The sequence below is a fragment of the Suncus etruscus genome, chromosome 8, assembly GCF_024139225.1.
Source record: "Suncus etruscus isolate mSunEtr1 chromosome 8, mSunEtr1.pri.cur, whole genome shotgun sequence".
Taxonomy (NCBI): Eukaryota; Metazoa; Chordata; class Mammalia; order Eulipotyphla; family Soricidae; genus Suncus; species Suncus etruscus.
Window position 1 is genome coordinate 20,577,294 of NC_064855.1, and position 21,611 is coordinate 20,598,904.

General features: G+C 38.6%; 1 protein-coding gene across 1 annotated transcript; it reads right to left on the minus strand.

The window, feature by feature from the left end:
* Positions 1 to 2: 2 nt before the first annotated feature.
* BCO2 (beta-carotene oxygenase 2) lies at positions 3 to 21,611 on the minus strand. The gene is given in 20 exon segments (XM_049778415.1): positions 3 to 74; positions 4,147 to 4,218; positions 4,397 to 4,437; positions 5,762 to 5,803; positions 5,806 to 5,826; positions 5,829 to 5,874; positions 6,870 to 6,967; positions 6,970 to 7,060; positions 7,621 to 7,759; positions 11,064 to 11,234; positions 12,932 to 12,958; positions 12,960 to 12,997; positions 12,999 to 13,078; positions 13,081 to 13,103; positions 13,579 to 13,640; positions 13,642 to 13,685; positions 17,465 to 17,527; positions 17,530 to 17,593; positions 21,402 to 21,478; positions 21,590 to 21,611. Coding segments are annotated over 20 exon segments (1,293 nt in total).

Sequence of the window (21,611 nt, forward strand, 5' to 3'; positions counted from 1 at the left end):
TCCTAGGCGCCGAGCGAGCGCCCCCTGTCGGCCTGGAGGCGGCACACCCGGAAGCTGGTTGGTGCTTGAATGCTCTGAAAGGGGAAAGATGGAATCTTGGACATAATTTGTTCTGTCCGCTCGCCAGGGATCAGTTGAGATCTTGGGGTGCTCGGGCAACCTCTTGGAGCCTCCCTTCCCAGTTCTATGTTGTCTTGAGTGGAACTTGGAGGGTCAAGTTTCTACTTTTTACTTAGCTTAGAGCATGAAAGTTGCAAGAATTTGAGGGCCTGTGTGGTTTGCAGAGAGATGAGATGACAGTAGGACAGGTAGGAGGCTCCATTGATCCTGCACCACATTACTGTCAAGTGCAAGCCCATTGACACTGTCAGTGTGATTCCCCAGTGTCACCACAAAGGGTGTAATCTCTAACATATTGCATTGGCTCCTAAAAAGCCAGGCAATTAAAGTGTGACCCAAAGTGAGTTCTGCCTCCCCCCTCCCCAAGTTTGCAAGTACTTCAGCCTAACTACTGGCATCTGGTTATTGCAAAACAACAACATAAAGGAGGGGAGGGAGAGAAAGGAAGGGGAGAGGAGGGGCATTGAAGAATTATAAACTGCAGAGACTGGAGTTAAAGACTACCTCCTACTTTCCTCTCACTTGAAAGATAAGGAAACATAAAAAGAATGAAACCAAATTACTGTCTCACACCATGCACAAAAGCTAACTAAAACAGATTAAAGACTTGGAGATTAGACCCAAATCATACACTACATTGAAGAAAACAGACAAAACACCTTATGGTACTGTTTCCTGATAACAACTACTCTTTACCATTGAAATTTGTATAAGACTAGATTAAACTATTATTTTTATGGGGAAGTACTATGTTACCCTCCCCACGGCCAAATGCTAATCTTACCTAATGGTCAGACCCTCCCACAGCTGGGAGGGGTGTGTGGTTGGTACCAGTAATTATAGTATGGAGGTAGGGCGTCTGTCTTGCATATAGGACAGTGGTTCAAATCCTGGCATCCCATATGGTCCCCTGAGCCTGCCAGGAGCAATTTCTGAGCGCAGAGCCAGGAGTAGCCCCTGAACGCTGCCAGGTGTGACCCAAAAAAAACAAAAATAAATAAATAAAAATAAAAAAATAAAGTGGCCTGGAGGAGGGGTGAGGAATAGACTCAGCAAGGAAGATGCAGCAGGTAGAGAAGAGACACAGGTTAGGTGCAGAGAGGCTGGTTAGCTTTGAGGCCATATGAGGAATATGTACATGGCGGTTAGACCCTTGCAATAAAACTTTATGTCTCCTGAAACTTCATCTGACTGCCTGTGGATCATTTCTTCGCTGTCACCCTGAACCCTCAGACCCGCGGACCAAAGGGGTTGCAGGCACCAGGCATGCCTGAGAAAGGCCTCACCGTCCATCCATCCACCTCTAGGACTTTATAATTACTAATCCTTAATGCAACAGTACTACACCTTTTCAAGAGCTTCTGTAACATATCAGGAATGTGTTCTCAAAGTTACTTGAGTCCATAATAATTCACATCTGCTTTATTAGCTATATAGGTATCATCAAGCTATTCCATAAATGCCACTGGTGTCCTAGTCTTAGCAACCCAGACCTTTATTACCAGTATATTTAACAATGTTAATCCCTGCATGTGGCATTGGTTAAGTACAACTACATATGTCCTGTGTATAACAAATATTAAAGGGACAATGAGAAGAAATTGAATTTCAGGATTGTGTTGTGAATTTAATCATGTGTTGTTAACCAAATCAAGTTTAGGGGGAATTTTCACCAAAAATTCAACATGCAGAGGGAACATGGATGATCTAATGGGCCCATTAGTTCAGGTCAAGTGTTATAACCAAAGGGTAAGAGAACAGGGGATTCTGAAGGTATCATCAAACTAGGCTGATTTGGGCTTCTGATAAAACTGGTGGTTTTAAAATGTGATTATGACACCAGAGAGTTAGTACAGGTTGCCTTGTACACTGCTGACCCAGGTTTAATCCACAATGCCCTCTATGCACCCTCGAACCCCACCAGGAGTGATCCCTAAGCACAGAGTCAGAAGTATGTCCCAAACACCGCTGGGTGTGACCCAAAAATACACACAAAATAAATTAAATTAAAGTTAATGTGATTATATGGTCTCTAGTGCCACCTGTTGCCCAGCTAAATGAAGAGCTACCAGTTTTTCAATTCTCAAAGAGCTCTACCCCTAGAGATTAAAAGAAAGCCCTGATTTTTAACAATATTCCTCAAAAGAACACCCTTTCTAGGCTGAGCTGAGGACAGGATGAAGGGTTATTAAGGGTGATGGTAGAAGGAAGGTACAATTGCAGTGGTATCTGCTGTGGACAGAATATCAACAAACGGCTGGAGAGATAGCACAGCAGTAGGGCATTTGCTTTGCACTGGGCCAACTCAGGAGACAGGGGTTCAATTCCCAGCATCCCACATAGTCCCCGGAGCCTGCTAGACATATTCAATAAATTTAAATGTCAAACTCCCTGAAAAAGATATCTCTCCACATTTGTTGATAGGGCTGATTTTTGTTGTTGTTAAGTTTACAAGTGCTTTTTATATATTGGATATAAATCCTTTGTCCTGGTGAATTGTAAAAAAAAAAATTCCAATCTGTGGGTATCACTTTTATTCTATTAATTTTTTCACGCAGAAGAAGAGACTACATAAATTTTATGTAGTCCCCATTTGTTGATCTTTACTTCCATTTTCCTAGCCAGTGGCATTAAATCATTGAAGATGTCTCTAGACTCACTGTCATGAAGAGTTCTGCCTATGTTAACTTTAATATAACTTAAATATAATTAAATATAATTTAAATAGTCAGATCTAGTATTAAGATCCTTGTTATATTGTGAATGAGTGTGAAAGAAATTTCAATTCATATTTTTACATACAATACACCAGTTTTCCCAACACTTCAGAATCTTAGCTCCTTTGTAGATTCGCTTTCCACATACATGAGGATCTGTCTCTAAATTCTCAATTCTTTTCCATTGGTTTGAATAAAGTCCAGTAATTACTTTTGTTCTATAATATTATTTAAAGTTTGGTAAAGAAAAGCCTCCCCTTTTTGCCTAGGATTACTTTGGTTATTCTGGGATTTTATTACTACACATAAATTTCAACAGTATTTTGGTCTATGTCTATTAAAAACTATCCTGAGCATTTTATTTAACTGCATTGAATCTACAGAGTGCTCTGGGTGCTTGCTCAACTGAAATTTGCCACTATGTGGATACCATGCTGAGTGAAGTCAGTCAGAAAGTGAAGGACAAAGAATGATCTCTCGTGTGAGAATAAAAAATAGATGAAAGCAACAGCATCAAGACAAGCAACTTGTCTGTAGAACTGAGCTTGCATGACATCTCATGACAATGAGATGGAGATGGGAAGATAAGGGACTGGGGGGGAGGGACTCAAACAATGGGACTGGGGGGGAGGGACTCAAACAATGGTGGAGGGAAACAGTCTGGTGGGAGATGAGGTATTGGAATGCTACATGTATGAAGCCTTATTATGGTTTCATGATATCATGGTTTCATTGACAGTATGGTAAATGACGGTGACTAAAATGAAATCTAAATACATAAATGTAAAAATCTCCTCCAAGTTGTTATCAGGAATTGGAATAACATGCCTTACATGCAGAAGTAAGTCCTGGGTTCTCGAAAGCATTATTGGTAATAACCCCGAAGCACCACAGAGTACAACCCCTGAGTTCTGTGCCACAAATAGTCCTGATCACTATCCTCAAACCAGAAAGAAAAAGCCATAAGACTTGCTTAAGATGTCTTAAGGATTTATGAAAATATAAAACCAGGCTGGAGCAACCAGTATGTAAGGAAATTGCCTTGCATCCAGTCAACCAGAATTTAATCCTCTGTGTCCCATATAGTTACTGAGCCTGCCAGAAATGATACCTGAGCATAGCACCAAAAATAAGCCCTGAGCACACCCAACTATACAGATAAGTAAGCAAAGATAGCTTGTGAGTTCTGATTCTAATAGAAATTCTAAGATTATATGTCAATAGTTTGCAAGCCAAGGTGACTCTTTCACAAAGCATGTTCATCTAAAACCTAGTTCCCAGACTTGGCAATTGACCATCAGCTAGTTACAAAGGTGCCAAGGCCATATGGCATTTGTACTGATACCTCTGCTCAGCCCAGTTCTTCAAAAGTTCTTTTCATCTAAGGTGAGGAGAAATTTTCTTTCCTTCTAGAATAGGAGAGACAATACTGAAAGGCTATCTTTCTTTTTTCTTTTAATTAAAATTTAAATTCATAATGGTAAGACCATGTTTTAATCATATTTATATTTATCCCCAATTCAGCACCTTTCATAGCCATTCACTAAATGCTGAATTGCCGAATGACTGAAAAGGAAGTCTTGGACCACAAAGCTGAAAGCTAGAGCAAAGAAACGAAGTGGTTTATGTCAGTCACCTTTATACAGATTGTTTACTTGACGCTTTTCTATCTTCTGAGACATACATATGTTCTTTATTCAAAATTATAAATGACACCTTTTTGTGTTACTGTGGAGCTGTTCAAAAGGTAGCATTGCTATTAGGAAAAATGTAAAACTCTCTTCAAGGTTGTTATCAGGAACCAGGGAGATAGCTCATAAGTTTGGAACAACATGCTTTGCTTGCAGAACCAAGATCTGCTTCTAAAAGTCATAAAATTTGCTTATATATGGAATAATATGGGGAGTATTGTGATGAGTGAGATTAAGTCAGAGGGAGAGGAAATTATTGCATTCATTTGTAGATATTAAAAAAATACATACAGTATGGTAATAGTGCCCAAAGACAATAGAGACAAGTGCCAGAAGGACCGGTCCATGATAGGAAGCTTGCCACAAAGGAGCGGGTAATGCAGTTAGGGCAGAGAAGGGGCCATCGTGACAATAATAATTGAAAATGATCACTATGGACAAGAACTGGATGCTAAAATAATGTAAAGTGATAGTGATATGCATGATACCCCTTAAGGGTAAGAGTATTGCAAACCACAGTTATTTAAGAGAACAAAGGAGAGAGAGAAAAAGAAATATCTGCCATAGAGGCAGGTTGTGGGGGAGAAAACACAAATATGACCAGATGTGTCACAAAGTGGCCCTCCTTGAGAACTCGCATATTGACACTCTTGAATGCTAGCCCAGAGCTTACCACATTAGAATCTCTGGGTCACAGGATTAAAACTAGTAGCAGAAATAAAGGCATTTTTATTAGACTAGAAGTTAGAGGCTTGAGATTTAACATTGGTTTTATCTTGATGAAATTTGAGTAAGTCTCTGTCAATGCCTTTAAATGATAACCTCCACATGCATAAAGAGGTATCTCACAATTGTTTTGACGACTGAATATTATATATGTTTGTAAACTTGAAGCTGGATAAGTAGTACAGCAGGTAGGGCACTTGTTTTGGATATGATCAACTTGGGTTTGGTCCATGAACCCACCAGAAATAAACCGTGAGCACCGGGAGATGTGGCCCAAACGAAAAAGTTTGTAAATAAACTCCTCCTATGCAAACAAAATTATTTTATGGCCCTAAAAATAACAATAATAAAGTGGCTTATTTAAAAATAAATTTAGATTTCATAAAGGAATATATAAATAGTGAGGAGAAGAAAAAGTACAGAGTACCATTCTGGATTCGAAATCAACTATCTACAACAACACAGATATAAAGTCATTATTCCTTCTGAGTAATGAGTTTCATATACTTATGTGATTGGGAGTAATTACAACAGAAAGAATAACACCCCATCTTCCTCACTGGATCCAGGTACGGAACAAAAACCAGTTTGGAGAGATAGAAGCCATCTTTTCTCCAAACCTAAATGTCCAAAAGAGCATCTGATAAAATTCTTGTTGTAAGCTGAAGTTTCCTATAGCTTTTGTTACTGTGGAATCCTGAGGTTTCTGCTTTCCCCATGAAAGTTTCTGCTTTTTCTGAAACTGCTTAAAACTGCTTTTATCTTCTGTATATTCTCTTCATTAGCTTGTTAGCTTGTGGGAATGTGGCCTTCAGATAAGAGTCGGAGATAAAGGGAGACTCATCAGTCTGGAATAGATGGCTGGGATATTCCGTGTGGGTGTAGGGAGGGGCTATAGGTAAAAAGGACACTTAATGTCACTGTCTGTTGTCATGGAATCAGGTTGTCTGAATTTTGACATTTGGTGGGACCCAATAGAATGGAAGATGTATTTTTTGAAATGTAGCATGTGCCAATAGGAAGGTAACTGGGAGGCTTTAGATTGATGCTGTACATCTAGATAACCTGAGTGGAAAAGTGACTCGGGGTCCTTGACTGAAAACCTGTTTCAGATCTTGGACCCTTAGCTAGCTAATCAATAAAACCGCCTCTGTGTTTTGCGTCCTCGTGTCTTTGTCTGAACTTACCAACTGCCCACTCTCTATCTCGAACCCATGCCAAACATGACTCCAAACATGAATTTGGCTGTCAAAATAATATCCCAACAGTAAAAGAACCAGGATTACTGAAGTGTACAGAGGAGAGAGGGAATTCTTACCACTCAAGATCCCATATAAAGACCAAACACAACTTGTAAAATTCTAATTTGCTATCTACCTGAAATGTAGGTAGCTTCACTACCTTAACCCAAGACTTCTATCAAAGTATCATCAAGCATGGAATTATTTTCTAGTTTGTGGTTCATTTTTGATTCTCCAGAGGAAACAACTGAGGTATTCCCTGTTTTTAAACGTAACTAGTTGTCTGCTTGAATATTAAAGAGTCTCAAAGCCACCTTAAACAAAACAAATCAAAATGCAGAAAAGGCCATTTAAAAGTTCTGGAAAAGTGTGACTTCCATTATTTTCAGTGTCTTATGCACAACATCAACCTTGATCAGAGAATCCCCCACCAAATGCTGAAAGTCATAGTCATAGAATAAATTATACTTTTGCCATTGAATTGATCATAATTGATCTGAGGAAATTCAATACCTCCCTCTTTCTGTAGCTCCTCAGGATGTAGATTTTTATAAGAACACCACACCTAAAAGTGGTCCCAACAAGTTCTATAATGATTATTAAGTATCACATTTTCTTCAATGTAGGTCATAGTTGGGGAAAATGGGGAGGGAAAGGATATTATTGTGTAAGAGCTTGAAATAAGGCTTGGAAATTGAGGTTGTGTCTTTTTTTATTGATCATCTATCATGTTTATGAACGCTTAAAATATTTTAAGTATTTTTTGACTAAGTTGTCAAACAGTATCAAAGGTAGAGGTGGGTTTTTAATTCTTCTAAAGCTAAGAGATAGCTACAAATGATGAAAATGGTCAATATCAAGTGCTTAGACATTCCACAACCATTAGAAAATTGTGTTTATTAGTTTCAAAATACACACAAAAAATGAATAGATAAATACAATGCTCACTCCCTCCTAGAATTCTGTGGTTTTTGTGCAAGCAAAGCAGCGTTCTGGGACTTGACCCTGTTTGTCTTTTGTCTAATGTTACAAAACTTCCTGAATGCCCAGCACTGCAAACAGTCAGTGAATAAAGATACGCCACTGAAGGTCAAAGTCTTAGTCCAATGTAAACTCATAGCCTACCATTCCATCAGCCTGCTTCACAGCACTGGCTGCAGAATAGGACAGTAACATGAGGTTTTCTCCCTCAGGGGCATTCAGACCAATATTTAAAGACAACACAAATCTTGGAGGGAAAGATCTGGCTAATGAATTATAGACCCATACAGGAGCAAGAAATAGGAGAGGTAATTGTCACTGACAGGATAATAGTATGCCATGATAATTTAGATCCACTCAACATTATTAGCATCCTAAGATATTGTATAAATAATAATTTTCATTCATTTATTTATTCAACAAATAGGTCGAGTTTTCTATAAGCACTGCTTTAAAAACTAAGCATACAACTGTAACAAAAGGAACTCTGTAGTTTCAAAGAATTGTATAATCTAGTGGAAAAGAGTGGTAATAAAAAGGAAATAAAATGTTACTTAATTAGCATCAAAAGAACACTTGATTATATATAAGTACTATAGTGATAAGTGCCCTTAAAAAATAATACTACCAGGGGGCCCGGAGATATAGCACAGTGGTGTTTGCCTTGCAAGCAGCCGATCCAGGACCTAAGGTGGTTGATTCGAATCCCAGTGTCCCATATGGTCCCCCATGCCTGCCAGGAGCTATTTCTGAGCAGACAGCCAGGAGTAACCCCTGAGCACCGCCGGGTGTGGCCCAAAAACCAAAAAAAATAAAAAATAATAATAATAATACCAGGGCAGAGCAGTGGCGCAAGGGGTAGGGCATTTGCCTTGCACGCGCTAACCTAAGATGAACTGCAGTTCTATCTCCCAGCTTTCGATATGGTCCCCAAACCAGGAGTAACCCCTCAACATCACCGGTATGGCCCCACCCCAACCCCCAATAAAAAAAAATACTGTCAAAGGCCAGAGAGCTAGCACAGTGGTAGGGTATTTGCCTTGCATGTAGCCAATCCAGGACGGATGGTGATTCAAATTCGGGCACCCCATGTGGTCCCCCATGCATGAAAGGAGCGATTTCTGAACACAGAACCAGGAGTAACCCCTGAGCGCAGCATGCAGCTGGCTCAAGCCCCACCAGGATTGATTCCTGAGCACAGAGCCTGAAGTAAGCCCTGAGCTCTGCTGGGTATGATCCAAAATAAATAAATAAGACAAACAAACAAATAAACAAAAACACCAATACTAAAGAGGCAAAAAAAAGTGCCATGGATATGATGTTTGCCTTGCACATGACCAACCAGGCTTCAATCCTTAGCATCCCATGGTTCCTCTGATTAACAGATGTGATCCCTGAACATTGCTGCGTGTGGCAAGAATAAAACAATACTACAGAGATACTACAGAGGGTAGGGCACCTTTCTTGCATGCCACTAACCTAGGAGTGATTTCTGGTATCACATATGTACCTTTAACCACTGCCAAAAAGTGATCCCTGAGTATAGAGCCAGGGTAAGGCATAAGCACCACTGGATATAACTCAACAGAAAGAAAAACAAAACAATATCATGGGAGAAAGAGAGAATGGGCTCAAGGCATTTGTTTTTTCATCTAACTCACTCCAGTTCAATCCCTGGTATCATATGGTTCCCCCAAGCACTGCCAGGAGTGATTCCTGAGCACAGAGCATGTAGCATAAACACATGAGCTCTGCCATGAGCACTGCCAAGTGTGTCCCTAAATACATATATAAATAATACTGCAAGGCTGAGGAGATAGTACAGGGATTAGGGCATATTAGAACCTCCTCTAATTTCTAATACCATATGGTTCCTCCAAGTGTCACCAGGTATAGCTCTTGAATACCCTCAGTATCACAGAGTCTGAGCAATGCCAAATCTTCAGATCCAAGCATTCAACTGTCTGGCAAAGAGTCCCTGGGAGTAGACTCCTACCTCCTGAACACTGATTGAAAGAACTTACCACCACCACTAAAAAAGAAAGAGACAGGGCCCGGAGAGATAGCACAGCGGCGTTTGCGTTGCAAGCAGCCGATCCAGGACCAAAGGTGGTTGGTTCGAATCCCGGTGTCCCATATGGTCCCCCGTGCCTGCCAGGAGCTATTTCTGAGCAGACAGCCAGGAGTAACCCCTGAGCATCACCAGGTGTGGCCCAAAAAAAAAAAAAAAAAAAAAAAAAAAAAAAAAAAAAAAAAGAAAGAAACATATTGCAGAGAGTAACAAGGAGGGTTTCCTTCTGTTTAGTTAGGGTAGTCTGTGCAAGGAGAGCTAATTGTGCTGCCCTGGCTTGCTGATACCCAAACAGTCTCAAGAAAGGCAAGTTTTTATGACTCATGGTGCTTTGGCAACACCTGGAAACTCAGTACTTGAAATGTTTCATCTGATTACCGCAATTTTGCATAGCCGAAGTTTTTTTTTTTGGGGGGGGGCGGGTGCCACTCAGGGGTTACTCCTGGATATGTGCTCAGAAATTGCTCCTGGCTCAGGGGACTATATGGGACACCGGGGAATCCAACCAACGTCCTTCCTAGCTTGGCCACATGCCAGGCAAACGCTCTACCACTATGCTATCGCTCCTGCCCCCATAGTCAAGGGTCTTGACTCAACTTTAAGTAACTTGTTCAGCTAGTTCATATACTGAACATTTCCATTAGGGAACTGGAATATCAGTAACCAAAGGGCTGGAGTGATAGCACACTGGTAGGGTGTTTGCCTTGAATGCGGCCAATCCAAGACAGACCTTGGTTCGATCCCCAGCATCCCATATGGTCCCCTGTGTCAGGAGCGCTTTCTGAGCGTATAGCCAGGAGTAATCCCTAAGTGTCACCTGGTGTGGCCCCCAAAAAAAAAAGTTTATGCTACATAATTCAAGGAGGTAAATTACCTTGGATTCAGTATAAGGAAAAATATTAATCCCTCAACCTAATGAGCTAATATACTTTCTTTTATCAGAAAATTAAGATTACAGTTCCTTCTATTATACCTTCCAAGAAATGTAAATTATGTTTAGTGCACTAGTGTAATAAGGAACATATCACAATTGCTTCAATACACATCTCTTGGATTTCTTTATTATGCTTTTATTTCTTTTTATAAGGAACACACCCTAAGGGGCACTCCAGGAGCCTCTCCCAAGCATGCTCAGTTTGATCCAGTGGTGTGGGGCCCTGTGGGTCTAGAATCTTGGTGCTATGGCCCTTAGGAGTCAGGGACCAACAGGGCTATTTTGGTGATAGGGTGGTGACAATGACTAAACTTCAAGCTTCACGCATAGTAATCATATTCCCTGCCACTTGGTCTATCTTCCTGCCCCTACTATGCCTTTAATTTAATAGATATTAAGCAAATACTTTCAATTATTTTAAATGTCAATACATAATAATAATAAAGTAGTATTTTCAATGCAAATAATTCAATTGCAAATAATTCTCCTTTATTTTCCAAAAGAGAAAGAGAAACAACCATTGCCAAGGCTGTAAATTGGTGATCCAAGTATATTTTCATAATCCCTGACAAATTATAACCTTCACCAAGTTGTTCCCTAGTTTCCCTGAGATTCTGTAGTTTATAAATGTCTATGCTTTTTTCATCATCTTTATAGTACAAATCAAGTACAATACAGTCTAGGTCTTCAAAGGCATTGATTTGATGAAAAGTAACAAAAGGCTTGCCATGATATATACCAGAAAGAAGCTGCAGAGGAAAATACAGTTAAAAAAAAAAAGTATCTTTTCTTTTCTTTTTTTTTTTTCTTACAAAAAAAGTAAAACTTGGGCCCGAAGAGATAGCACAGCGGCGTTTGCGTTGCAAGCAGCCGATCCAGGACCAAAGGTGGTTGGTTCGAATCCCGGTGTCCCATATGGTCCTCCGTGCCTGCCAGGAGCTATTTCTGAGCAGACAGCCAGGAGTAATCCCTGAGCATTGCCGGGTGTGGCCCAAAAACCAAAAAAAAAAAAAAAAAAGTAAAACTTAAAATGTAAATGCAAAATTTCTCTAATTTAAAAAATTACTTATTCAAATAATTTTATATCAATTAATTCATAATTGGAGCTATTAGAACTAACACAAGTCTTCACAAAATTTAGCCCATTGTATTAAAAAGTAAATATATCCTGGCTCCTAACTACATGGTAAAATATAAAATAACACTACTAAAGCAGATTAGTATAAATTAAGTGAACAATTCCTTAAAAACGTACTCATTAAAACTAATTTTTTTTTGGTTTTTGGGTCACATCCAGCAGTTCTCAGAGGTTACTCCTGGCTCTACATTCAGAAATCGCTCCTGGCAGGTACAGGGGACCATATGGGATGCTGGGATTCAAACCACCGTCCTTCTACATACAAGGCAAACACCCTACCTCCATGCTATCTCTCCTACCCTAAAATTAAATTTTTTTTTTATTTTTTGGTTTTTGGGTCACACCCGGCAGTGCTCAGAGGTTACTCCTGGCTCTATGCTCAGAAATCACTCCTGGCAGGCTCTGGGGACCACACAGGATGCCGGGATTCAAACCACTATCCTTCTGCATCTAAGGCAAACGCCTTACCACCGGGCCCCAAATTAAATTGTTTAATAATAAAATTAGTGTACAATAAATATAAGACACTATCTCTTTAGAGAAGGTAAAAAATATATCAATACAATAGGTATATATTAGAAGTATAGAATATTTAAGCAGCATGCTTTGGATTTGATAAAGAAATTTCTTGATGTAATTAAAATATCATTGCAGCAACTAGAGACATAGGACAGTAGGTAAGGCACTTGCCTTGCTAGCACAGAACTGGGTTTGATCTACAATACTTCACTGGGTCCTCTGAACTGTCAGGAGTGTCAGAGCCAGAGGTAAGCTCTGAAGACTGCTGGATGTAGCTTCAAAACAAAGCAAACAAACAAAATAAAATATTGTAAAAGTTATTAAAGACCTCTCCAACATCCTTTTGAGCAAATATTGTCATATAGAAAAATCCATGTTAGGATGACCTAATATCAGTAGGCGGTGTGATAGAACAGCAGGTGGAGTGCTTGCTGTGCTGTGGCTGACTCAACATCTCATATGGTTCCCTGAGCTAACCAGGAATGATTCCTAAGCACAGAGCCAGGAAGTAATCCCTATGAACCACCAGATATGAATTAATAGAATCCCCCCAAAGATGACCTGGTATCATTTAAATAACATAATTAAAATAATAGTTTCCCACAAGTTTTCTTATATGTATCTTCCCTATATTTATCAATGTGCAACTAGCTTTGTTTATAAAAGGTAGCATCCCTTACTAATTGTGTTTTATGCAAGTAATACTTGCACAGAATGGCCATACTCAACTATATAGAAATCTGTCCCTGTATCTAAGAATTTTACAATAATGATACTGAATGATTCCATCGGTCTAGTGTGCTTATCCACAACATGAAACTGTACTAAAATGGGGTTTCCAGCTTATTCCATATGAAAAGCCCTTTTCCAGAAATTCAGGCCTTTTCCCGAATTTCAGAAGTGGTAATCTTTCCCAGGTACATCTTCAGAGATTGTTCATGAAGATTATATAGTTTCTTGTCATTCTTAAAGGTGTTCTACAAGGGAAAAAAAAGTTACTTGGAAAACAAGAGTTAAAATATTGACTAATAGTGACTTCTTCTCAGAAGACTGAGAAGTTACCTCTGGTTACTTCTGACCTAAACAAACACTAGCTAGATATAATCAGTCACTGCTTCCTGTTCTGGATTTAAAAGTGGGGAATAGAGATAGTACAGCAGGTAAGAGCTTGCCTTGCATGAACTTAACCTGGTTTCAATCTCCTGTAACCCTTATGATCACCTGTGTCCACCAGGAGTGATCTCTGAGTGCAGATCCCTGAGCATTGCCAAAACTTGTCCTCCACAAAAAAAAAAAAAAAAAAAAAAAAAAAAAAAAAAAGGCAATCTTGGTCTCATCATATTATTCAAATAAAAAGGACTGGCACAGTACTTGCTAAAACTAGTCCATCTTCTATAGAGATCTTGATATAAGTCCTACTACTTTACCTTATCCCTGAGCGCACCAAAACTATGGTAGTAGGAAGGTTTCATCCTCTCTGTAGAAGCAAAAAAAGAACATATATATCACCTGGGTTCCATGGATTTTTTCACAAATGTACACATTCTCTCGAGGAGTCCAAATAACATAGCAAGAACATAGAAAAAGAAATATTCTATATCAGCTATTTTATATACATTCTGAAAATCAAAGCTAAGTTTGTGATTCATGGAACACCTATACCTAATGGGCTAAACTTCAAACATTTGGATATTAAAAAAAATTTTAGCATTGGCTTTATGATTGGCATTAACTAAAGTTTTGAAACAACAAAGTACTGATTCTTTGTTGTATTTCAAGGCTCTCAAGTGGCCCCTGAAGGCACACTCAATCCTTATACTTCTTGGAAAAAGATTAAAATGCCATTTTTTATTTGAATAATATCCTCAAATTCTATATGTTCCTTTGTCTATTCCCATCCCAACTATCACCTCCATTTGAACCTAAGCTCATGTCTCTCTCATTCCTCTCATATATTATGTCCCATCTCTTCCTGACTCCATGTCATGGGGTTATATTATGTCCCATCTCTTCCTGTCTTATCAACACCAACTTACACAATCATTCATCTGACTATTGCTTGTATTTATTTATTTGGTTTTTCAAGAATCAACTTAGGTATCCACTTCCTGACTCTTTGTCCCAGAGGTATTTGGTGCTCTTTATCTTTGCTCTGATTATATTCTAAGAGTCATAGCACTTATCATAATATATTATAATCATGCTTGTTTATCTATTTCCTAAGAGATGGCTGAAATTTTAAAAGACAGGAATTATTTTTGATTCATCTTTGCATCTTTGCAACACTTAGCAAATTGCTAAAAGCTATAAATTACCGATGATGAATTAACTAACAGCATGTGTTTACTAATCATTCAGTGACCAAAAAAATTAAATTATCTTCCAGGTATTAGAACAGTCCCAAGTTAGGTCATGAAGAATTTGTGTAACTATAGAATTTCATAATCACTATGTTTCTTTTGAAAAAATAACCATAGTTTTCTGTATTTGGTATTTTGGTTTATTTTGGGGGGTATTTTATTTTGAGGCAACATGTGTCAGTTTTCAGAGGCTATTCCTCTGTGATCAAGAGTACTACCTAGAAGTGCTCAGAAGACCAAGAATGGTGCTAGGATTCAAACAAGGGTCAGTTGCATGCAGGCAAACATCTCAAGTCCTATACTAGCTCTCTAGCCCAGACTGTTTTCTAGTTATTTGTTCAGCAACTACTGATTGTTTGCATACTATAATCCAGACATGCTTACAAGTGCTATATATCCCTACTATAATCCATCCAGACACTTTTGTTATGGGGCCATACCTGGTAATGCTCAGGGCTTACTCCTGGCTTCATATTCAGTGATTACTTTTGATGAGGATTGGTGAACCACATAAGGAGTAAGGAATCGAATCTGGGTCAGCTGATTGCAAGACAAGCACCTTATTCACTGTACTATCTCACCAAGCCCTTAAAAAGGTTCCTAGGTATCTGCCATAGAGGCAGGCTGGGGTAGAGCATGGAGAGAGGAAGAAAAGAAGACATAACTGGATGCTAACTGTGGAAATTGGTGTCAGGAAATAAACACTGTTGAAGAGATGGATGTTGGCACATTGTATGACAGAAATTCAACTATCAACAACTTTTTAACTCTGCATTTCACAGTGTTTTAACAAATAAATAAGTTTTTAAAACGTCTTTGTTAAGTATAAAGTTTTTTCGATCTGGGACAATCTGGTACATCTGGGGATGTACCTAGGGCCATGGTTTTGATCCCTGGTACCACCTGGTTCCATAAACAATACTAGGTGTGACCCTAAAAATGAAATAAAATAAATAAAACTGGGAGGAAAATCACATTCATAGCATTGCAATTATTTAAAATAGAACTACATTAGTGGTGAGAGACTTGCTAGACAGACATCAAGGTGTCAAGAGAAGCTGTAGTACATGTGCTTTCCTTTACCTTCTTTTGTATTTTCAAAAACTTTATGCAGGTTAAAAACTGTAGAATGAATAAAAATAAAATATAAATAAATAAATAAACTGTAGCATGAGGGTCAGAGAGATAACATGGAGGTAGGGTGTTTGCCTTGCATGCAGATGGATGGTGGTTCAAATTCCGGCATCCCATATGGTCCCCCGAGCCTGTCAGGAGCAATTTCTGAGCGTAGAGCCAGTAGTAACCCCTGAGCACTGCCAGGTGTGAACCAAAAACAAAAACAAAAAACATAACAAAACAAAAAACTGTAGAATGAAAAAAAGTATATTTGAATATTTTAAGTGTTTAAAACAAAGCAGAGTTTATCTTGCTCATAAGAGTTTTTCATGACCCTAGAAGACATGCAGGACAAATGAAACAATAGTTAGTTTTTAATTTACTTATTTATAGTACAAGCCACTTTCCCAGATATTGGGCATATCAAGTGAGCAATAGTCTCTGCCTTCATGATTTCTCATTCTAGTGGAGAAAAATAATAAACAACATACAAGTAAAAACTAGACACTGATGGTGCTATGTAGAGAACTGAATATTGATAATAGCTTTTTAGTTTGCAAGATTAGAAAGGATTCAGAAGACATTACCTTTGAGCTTATATTTGAATAATAAGAATCTGACTTGGGAAAACAGATAAGGAAGTTAAGGCAAAAAATCCATAGCAAAAATAAATGTATTGTGGTAGGAAGCTTGCCATAAAGATTTGAGGGGGTTGCCATGAGGGGAAAAAATGGACCATTATGACAATGACAGTTGAAAATGATCATTCTTGAAGCTGGAGCGATAGCTAGCACAGTGGGTAGCCTTGCACAGTGGGTAGTGCTAACCCTGGTTCAATCCTGGCATTTCATATAGTCCCCCGAGCCTGCCTGGAGTAATTTCCAGGGTTACTCAGGAGTAACTTGAGTGCTTCCAGATGTGGCCTACAAACCAAAGCGAAAAAAAAAAATGGACTCGTCTCTGGACAAGAACTGGGTGCTGAAAGGATGTAAAGTGATATACATGATACCCCTTCAGTAACAATATCGCAAACCACAGTGGCAAAAAGAAAAAAAGGAAGAAAGAGAAAGAGAAATGTCTGACATAGAAGCAGGCTGGGGGAGGGGTGAGTTGGGAGAGAGAGAAACTGGGGACATTGTTGGTGGGAAAGGTGCACTGGTAAAGGGTGTCGGAACATTGTATAACTGAAACTCAATAATAAACATCTTTGTATCTGTATATCTCGTGGGGATTCAATTAATTAATTTTTAAAATAAATGTGCAGGAATTGAGGAACCGAAAGAGCCAGTGGGTCTAGGGGGTGTACTGAGTAGGGAGAGGCATGAGGTGAAGACATTGCCCCTTCCTTCAGGAACTTGTGGTGAAACAGAATTCAGTAGTCACAGAGCCACTTCTTGACACTTCTCTTTTTGCCATAAACCTTCAAAGAACTTTGAATTCTTAATATTCAGAGAAAAAGTCAGAACTTTTAGAAAATAATTATACCACCTTTTCCCCATATGCAAGTGTCCTCTGTAATCAAAATGTCTGACTGACAAAGTTTGCTTCAGAGAGAAATCAGGTACTAAAACATATTATCTACACCAATGTATATTAAGAAATCCAAATTGTTCTCCAAAACCAAAGTTTATGCATCGGACAGAGAGATAGCTCAGCAGGCTGAAGCTTATGCTCTGTCTGCAAGAGCCCCAGGTTCAATTCCAGACACCACTGACATGCCAAGCTCAGAGCTGAGACAAGCCCCAAATGACTGGTCTCCACCCAGTGGAGGGGTGTGACCAACCCCTCCACCCAAAACAAAAAAAGTAAAGCTTGCAGATCCAACTTGAAATAAGGAGCCATTGAGCTACTGAAAAAAAAATGCCCTTGTACTTGAGCAGATAGCTGTGATAGCTCCTCTACTGTAGTGATGTGATGCATGGAAGATTCCTCCGCTCCACTGACAATGGTTCTCTTCTGACATATTTTTGAGAAATTTCCTTAAAATGTTAAAAGAAACCCAAAAGTATAAAAAATAATTTTACCAACCTTCTGCAAATAAACTCTTTTCTCAAAAAAAAATGTATTCTTATCTATGGTAGTTTGAAAAAAATAAACCTAATAGCAAATACTCTTCAAATTCTTCTTGCCTTTTTCTCAATTTCATGAACTCTCTGGTTATCCAGTCTTGAAGAATTACTACAATTCTTGTATTCTCACTGTACAAATCTGCCTAAGAATTAGTTTAGAATTTTATCTTTTATTAATATTTTTCATAACATTAACTAAAGATGTTAAAAAAAACTAAACAAAAATACTACAAAAGAAAACAAAAAATGGACATGAGGAAATAGAAGCGTATACCCTGCTCATGAATTGGAGGTATTGATTAATTTCATCAAAATGGCATACTCCCCAAAACATTGTGCAGTCCTTATTAAGATACCCATGACAATAAATCAAACATTCCTGAATTTATATATAATAATAACCTCCCAATAGCTAAAGCAATGCATTGAGAAAAAGGAGATGAGAGGCATCACTTTCCTCAACTTCAAACTGGACTACAACATAGTAGTAATTAAAACAGTGTGGTACTGCAATAAAAACAAACTGTCAAAATCAATAGAATAAAGTTAAATATCCTAAGACAGACCCTCAGATATCTGGTCAGCTAATATTCAATAACAGAGCAAAAAATATGGAGCAAGAAAAACCTCAACAAGTGATACTTAGGAAAACTGTGAAGAGGGAGTGGGAGCGATAGCACAGCAGAAGGGCATTTGCCTTGAATGGGGCTGATCCAGGACCGACCTCAATTTGATCCACTGGTGCCCATATGATTCCCCAAGCCAGGAGGGATTTCTGAGCACATAGCCAGGAGTAACCCCTGAGCATCACCGGGTGTAGCTCAAAAACCAAAACAAACAAACAAAAACCTGTGAAGAAGAGGGAGGAAGAGGAAACAGGAGAAGTAAAATGAGAAATAAGGAGGAAGGTGAGGAAAAGGAGAAGAACGAAGGAGGAAGAGAGGAGGAGGAGGAAGAGGGGAAGGAGAGGAAGGAGGGGAAGGAAGAGCAGAGTAAGGAAGGGGAAGGAGGGAGAGAAGCCAGAAGAGAAGGAAGAGGAGGAGAAGGAAGAAAAAGAGAAGAGGAGGAGGAGGACGTGGAAGAGGAGAGGAGGAAGAGATGGAGTCGGAGAGAAGAAGTCAAACCTTTTGCTAATGCCATCCACAAAAGTCAAATCAAAATGGATTAAACAAGTTGATGTCAGACCTGAATCCATATGGTACCCAGAGGAAACTGTAGGCAGAAGAAAATGTAGGCAAAACTCTTCATGACATTGAAGCTAAAGGCATCTTCAAGTATAAAATACTATTGGGCCAGAGCAGTAGCACAGGTGGTAGGGTGTTTGTCTTACACTCGTTAACTTAGGATGGACTGCAGTTCAATTCCATGGTGTTCCATATGGCCCCCCAAGCCAGGAGCGATTTCTGAGTACATAGCCAGGAGTATCCCTTGAGCATCACCAGGTATGGTCCAAAAACAAACAAACAAGCGAACAAAAGAATAAAACACTTATTGACCAAATACAAGTGGAAGCAAAGATAAGTGGGACTACATTAAATTAAGAAGCTTCTGCACCTCAAAGGAAATGATAAAGAGAATACAAAGGTAGCCCATGGAATGGGAGAAATTATTTACCCAAAACTCTGATAAAGAGTTAGTATCAAAGATACATAATGTACTGGTATAACTTAAATGAAAAATATCCTATCACATCAAGAAATGGGAAGAAATAAACAGAAACTTCCACAAAAAAAAAAATACAAATGGCCAGAAGGCACATGAAAAAATGCTCTACAACACTAATCAGGGAAATAAAAATCAAACAATGAGATAGCATCACACATCACAGAAATTGGCACACATCAAAAAGAAAAAGAACACTATTGCTGTCCTAAATGCATAGAGAAAGGAACTCTAATTCACTGCTGGTGAGAATGTCGACCAGTCCAGCTTTCCAGAATGCAATATAGATATTGCTTAAAAAAATAAGTAATTAGGGCCATAGCGATAGCACAGCAGTAGGGCATTTGACTTGCATGCAGCCGGCCCAGGACAACCTGGGTTTGATTCCCGGCATTCCATACGGTCCCCTAGGCCTGCCAGGGCGATTTCTGAGCATAGAGCCAAGAGTAACCTCTGTGCACTGCCACTTGTGGCCCCAAAACAAACAAAAAATTAGGAATTGAGCTTCCCTTTGACCCAGCAATTCTACTTCTTAGGCCCCAAGGGTCCTAAAACAAAATGAATAAAAAGACATTTGCACCTCAATATTCCTTGCAGCACTATTCAAAATAGCCAAAATCTGGAAATAATCAACTGTCCAAGAATATATGATGAAATAAAGAAACTATGATACATATACATAATGAATATTACTCAGCAATAAGAAAAGATAAAATCATGAAACTTGCTACTACATGGAGAGACCTGGAGATATCATGCTGGGTGAAATTAATCAGAAGAAGAAACACCAACACAGAATGATCTCTTATATATGGAATATAAAGAAAATAATGGTGGAATAACAAATGCAGAAAGAAAATGGAAACAAAGATGAGAACTGGTATTCAGTAAGAAATACAACACTTAAGGGGGTTAGGGGATAAGGAAAGGAGAATTCTATGGTGGAGGGAAGCATTCAACCAGGAGGTGGAGGTGGTGCTGAAAGGTGATAGTGTTATGTATGAAATGCTATCAGCAACAGTACTTTTAAACCACAATGCAAAAAATAGATATATTACAATATTATATTAATAATATATTATGCATATATATATGGCAATGGTCAATGGTGGAGGGAAGTGAGCACTGATTAAGGAATTAAAGGTGAAACATTGTATGTCTGAAACCCAACCATGAACAAAGAAAAAAGAAGTTTATCTAAAACATTATTCTTCCTTCAGGCAGCATAGAGTAAGACTATGGACCAAGATTCTATCTCCAGAATGTTTCTATTCAAATTTAGAACAGTATTAAAGATAGAAAGAGGATGCTTTGCAAACTTAAGGGTTTGTCTTACTGTATACTTTTATTAACTTTATTGGGCCAGAGGGATAACACAGGAGCTAAGGAGCTTGCTTCATGTGGCTAACCCTGGTTTGAATCTCAGCACCACATTTGGTCTCCCGAGCAACAACAGAGATCATCCCTGAGCACAGAGCCAGTAATAGCTCCTGAATATTGCCAAATGTGCCTCCCCAAATCAGATATTTAATTTATCCTACTTTTATTATATTACACATTTTTATCTTATTCTTCTCATCCCCTCAAATTCCCTGGAAACAAAGCTATGGCCCAAGTGTAGAGCATATACCTCATCTATTATGTCACTGAGTTCATTCTTAGCATAAATAAATAATAAACTCCTAAGTTCAGGTATTTTTAGGTAGAACTAAAGTATAAATACATCATTTGAGCATTTGCCTATAAAGTTTTATGAATTTAAAAAGTTATATTTTACAAAATATTTACATGTGTATTTACTATTTAATGAATATTTACAAAAAGCTAGCACCAATATGTTAAATAAAATATACATGAGCATAAAATGTGGCTCAAAAGTGCATGCCTTGCAAATAACTAGACCAGCATTCCATCTCCGGCATCACAAAAATAAACAGAACTGGAGGTCAGAAATATCCATCAGTATCAGAGCACCTGCCTTGTATGTATGAGTCCCTGGGTTTAATCCCCAGCATCATAAAATAAATATTTGCAGTATAAAAAAATCAATAAATACAGATGGAATTGCTGTTCTCCTGACAATTAAACAAATAACATCTTCAACTCCCAGTTCTGCAGTGTTGCTACCTAGACCTGATTCACAGAGTGTAAACATTCACAAGCCCTCAATATAATTAGGCAAAGTTCTAAATTTTTAGTGATAGAAAGAGAAATGTAAGGAAAAGGAATGGGCAAATCTCCTACCTGGGGTCCGGTGTACTATCAT